At 48.3% G+C, this 5,000-nt stretch overlaps 1 protein-coding gene across 4 annotated transcripts in view; it reads right to left on the bottom strand.

Annotated features, from left to right (window-relative positions):
• LOC143299912 (uncharacterized) overlaps positions 1-5,000 on the bottom strand; it is a 241,919-nt gene that overhangs the window by 4,515 nt on the left and 232,404 nt on the right. For all 4 annotated transcript variants that reach the window (XM_076613428.1, XM_076613429.1, XM_076613427.1 and 1 more), the window contains exon 2: positions 731-1,130. In XM_076613428.1, the coding sequence (XP_076469543.1) occupies positions 731-1,130 (400 nt within the window). The remainder of the gene's footprint in view (positions 1-730; positions 1,131-5,000) is intronic.

Genomic DNA, 5,000 nt, shown 5'->3' with positions numbered 1-5,000 from the left:
AAACACCCCACCTATCCCCACACACATCCCACAAAACACCCCACCTATCCCCACACCCACCCACCTATCCCCCCCAAAACACCCCACCTATCCCCACACACATCCCCCCAAACACCCCACCTATCCCCACACACATCCCACAAAACACCCCACCTATCCCCACACACATCCCACAAAACACCCCCGCCTATCCCCACACCCACCCACCTATCCCCCCAAAACACCCCACCTATCCCCACACCCACCCACCTACCCCCCCAAAACACCCCACCTATCCCCACACCCACCCACCTACCCCCCCAAAACACCCCACCTATCCCCACACCCACCCACCTATCCCCCCAAAAAACACCCCACCTATCCCCACATCCACGCACCTATCCCCCAAAACACCCCACCTATCCCCACACACATCCCCCAAAACACCCCACCTATCCCCACACCCACCCACCTATCCCCAAAAAAAACACCCCACCTATCCCCACCACACCCCCAAAAAAAACCACAAAACACCCTACCTATCCCCCACACCCACCAACCTACCCCCACCCCCCCACAACACCCCACCTACCCCCCAAAAAAAACAACAACAACAAAACAAACAAACAAAAACAACAAAAACCCACCCCACCTATCCCCACACCCAACAACAACAACACCCTCTCTCCCTCCCACTCACCCCCCACCACACCCCCACACCCCCCCACACCCCCCAACCTCACCCACCCACCTGCTTGTCGTGCAGGTCCTGGGACAGCTGGTAGGTGGCGGCCTGCTGGGCGCGGCATCGCTTGATCACATCCTCGCTGGCGTTCTTGAAGGAGCGCTGTCGGGTGACCACGCGGGACGCCCCGGACCCAACGAGGCTCTGCTGGCTCACCAGCTTGGAGGCGGAGGCGGAGGAGGCGCGGGGGGACTCGCCGGAGACGGGGCTGCCCTGGGGAGGGGTTGTGGCAGCAGCAGCGGTAGTAGCGGTGGAGGGGCTGCGGCGCGCGAGGGGTACTTGTTGTTGCTGGGATTGTTGAGGTTGGGACTGTTGTTGTTGCTGTTGTTGTTGTTGTTGCTGTTGTTGTGGGGAGGTGCCTGCTGGTCCTCCGTAGAGCTCATCACGAGACTTGACGTTCGTCACGCTGTTGTAATGATAATAATGATGATGATGATAATAATAATAATATTCATAACAACAACAACAACAACATTTACTCTCCTCGCCTCATGCGCACGAGGTTCTCGCTGCATAAAGAAAAGATAATAATAATAATGATAATAATAATAATAATAATCATAATAATAATAACAGTATTTATGAAGTGCTAAATCTTGTGCAGAGACAAATCAAAGCGCTTTCGCACCAGTCATTCACACGCATGCACAACTCTAAAACTGAAGAAGAAACTGAAGACGAGGAAGAGGCAGGGGAGGAAGGCTGTCTTGTGAAGAGGTGGGTTTTAATGCCAGACTTGATAGAGCTTAGTGCTGGAGACCTGACGAAGCGGCGAAAGAGGAAGTTCATTCCAAATGCAAGGTCCAGACACAGACAAAGAACGGCGTCCAACAGTGGAGATTCTGAATCTGGGTATGCGTAAACATAGTGGATCCGAAGCCGATCGTAGAGAGCGAGATGGAGTGTAGAGGTGAAGGCTGGCTAGCCACAGAGATAGGAAGGGGCAGATTTGTGAATACATTTATAACATAGAGTGCTGATCTTGCCCATTATTCTGTGTGAGACAGGGAGCCAATGGAGATGTTGCAAAAGAGGAGTGAATGTGCTCAGATCTTTTCTTCCTGAGGACGAGTCGGGCAGCAGAGTTTTTGCATGCGCTGAAGGGACTGAATGGACTGAATGGATGAAGCAGGCAAACCAGACAATAGAGAGTTACAGTAGTCAAGGCGAGAGAGAATGAGAGAAACGACAAGTCTAGGTGATGCGTCGGTGGACAGATATTTCCGAATGGAAACAGGGTGGGGTGCAGGAAAAACAGACAAAAAGTGAAAACAAAAAATGACAGGTTTAATATATATATTTTTTCATGACTTCACTCTCGTAGAGTTTACGCTTTCACAGATGTCACGCTCGTAACGCTGTATGAAAAAACACACGCCAGGGTTTTTAATCTTTCAAAGATGTCACGCTCGTATCACCGTAGGGAAAGACACACACGCCAGGGTTTTTATCTTTCAAAGATGTCACACTCGTAACACTGTACGAAAAGACACACACGCCAGGGTTTTTATCTTTCAAAGATGTCACACTCGTAACACTGTACGAAAAGACACACACGCCAGGGTTTCTATCTTTCAAAGATGTCACACTCGTATCACCGTAGGGAAAGACACACACGCCAGGGTTTTTATCTTTCCAAGATGTCACACTCGTATCACCGTAGGGAAAGACACACACGCCAGGGTTTTTATCTTTCAAAGATGTCACACTCGTAACACACCGTGTTAAAAGCCGGGACATGCAACATGGCTTTATAAATTAGACTTCACGCTCGCAATACTTCTGAAAAAACACTGAACAAGATACCCTTGCCACGCTATTGTGGAAAAGACATGGGCAAACGACAGGTTTTTATACATATTTATACAACCGTACCTTATATATCAGACTCCACTCTCGTATCATTGTTGTACGCGACAAGACTTTATAAGATAGATTCGCGACACACACACACACACCCACACGGACAGAGAGAGAGAGAGAGAGAGAGAGAGACAGACAGACAGACAGACAGACAGAGACAAAGGGATAAAGAGAAAGAGAAATACAGACAGACAGACAGACAGAGAGAGAGAAGACAGACAGACAGAGACAAAGAGATAAAGAGAAAGAAAGACAGACAGACAGACAGAGAGAGGGAGGAGAGACAGACAGACAGACAGAGAGAGACAGATACAGAGAGAGATAGACACACACACACACACACACAGAGAGAGAGAGAGAGCACATGGTATTCTGTTCAGTTCAACAATTCACCACCAGTGTGAAATGAACTTGAAAACGCGGCAAACCATTGCGTCACCCCTCCACCCCCCCTCCCGTCCCCCCCTCCCCCACCCCACCTCCGGGTTTGTACAACGCCCCATGCATCATCTGGCAGTGTTTGACAGCTGGTGCACTTCTGTTCTTTGGCGCCACTTTCTTCCCTCCTTCCCCTCCTCTCCTCCCCCCCTCCCCTTCCCCATCCCCGCCCATCTTCCCAGACCCCCCCAACCCCCCTCCCTACGCCCCTTCCCACCCCCCTCCCCACCATACCCCGCCTTCCACTTCTTACCACTTCCTTTCTTTTTCCTTTCCTGTTTTTTTTTTTCTTTCCTCTAGACAGCGCCGCACGGGGTGGAAAAAAGCACGGAAGCGAAAGCTAATCTTTCCTATTGGTACAGACTTTTTGTGTCGTCTCCTGTAACACCCACTTACACACACACACACTGACACACACATGCGAACCATTCAAACCCTCACTTGTCCACAAAACAACCCCCCCCCCCCAAAAAAAAAAAACAACAACAACAAAAAAACAAAACAAAAAAAACCCACCCCCAAACAAACTAAAAAAAACCAAGGGAAAAAAAGCCATTTGAAGAATACATCAGGTGACCACACACACACACACACACACCACACAAATCATACATACATAACACACCACACACACACACACCAACAAACAAAAACAACAAACACAACCCCCAAAACTAACAATGTACGCACACACGGAAACGACAGGGTGACGACAACTGGCAACAAGTTAACACCTGCAGGTGAAGAAACGAGTTACGTCTGTCACATCACACAACACAGCGCTTGTCACCACTGGTAGGGACTGCTCGAGGAGACGACAGCGGCTCGTTGACAGATTCAACAAAAGATTCAAGATAGACAGACAGGACTTTACGGTAACGCCCCTATTGTGAGAGGCAGATCTTTAAACGAACTGTGACTTTTTATTTATCCCAGCAGAAACTAAACTTTTTTAAAATTTATTTTCCCACTGACAATTAATAAACAATTACCAAACAATGAGGCCAGGAGATGAAATGATCAACAAACTCTCTCCACACACAAGGTACATGACTTCAAGCCAATGCTGCTTACGCTACCACTTCAGCTAGCACACAGGTAAATGAAAAGGTACATTGGAACAAACCCAGACACTTCCCCCCAAAAAAAGAAAGCGCCGGGCTTGCTCTTACACCAATCATTTGACATGAGCACACAGCAGCAATGGCAGTAAGTTCTCAAGAAGACAACAACCCGTTCCTTGCGGACAGATTAAATAAAAGATACAAGATAGGTAGGACTTCACGGTAACGCCACACATTCTCTTGTAGACCTTAAACTGTAATTTTTTTTATTTATCCCACTGATAGTGACTACTCGAGTAGACAAGACAACCGTTCGCTGACAGATTAAATAAAAGATACAAGATAGACAGGACTTCACGGTAACGCCACACATTCTATCGCCGTAGACCTTAAACTGTAACTTTATTTATCGCACTGATAGTGACTACTCGAGCAGACGGGAGCAATAGTCAAGTGGTTTAGGCGTTGGACTGTCAATCTGAGGGTCCCGGGTTCGAATCACGGTAACAGCGCCTGGTGGGTGAAGGGTGGAGATTTTTCCCATCTCCCAGGTCAACATAATATGTACTAGAGCCTGAACCCTCCCCTTCGTGTGTATACGCACGCAGAAGATCAAATACGCACGTTAAAGATCATGTGACCCATGTCAGCGTTCCGTCGGTGGGTTATGGAGACACGAAAATACCCAGCAGGTATGAACCACGACAGAGTTATCGGCACGTCGATGTTGGTCGTGTAACGGAAAGAAGAAGAGGAAGAAGACAACCGTTCGCTGACAGATTAAATAAAGGATGCAAGGTAGAACATTTTACGGTAACTCCCCTGTGTGAAAAGGTAGAGTTTTAAACTTATTTACCTGTGTGCTAGCTGAATCGGTAGCGTAAGCATCACTGACTCGAAGTTGTGTACCT

The sequence above is a fragment of the Babylonia areolata genome, chromosome 25, assembly GCF_041734735.1.
Source record: "Babylonia areolata isolate BAREFJ2019XMU chromosome 25, ASM4173473v1, whole genome shotgun sequence".
NCBI classification, from domain to species: Eukaryota; Metazoa; Mollusca; class Gastropoda; order Neogastropoda; family Buccinidae; genus Babylonia; species Babylonia areolata.
This window is presented reverse-complemented; position numbering and strand designations above follow the sequence as displayed.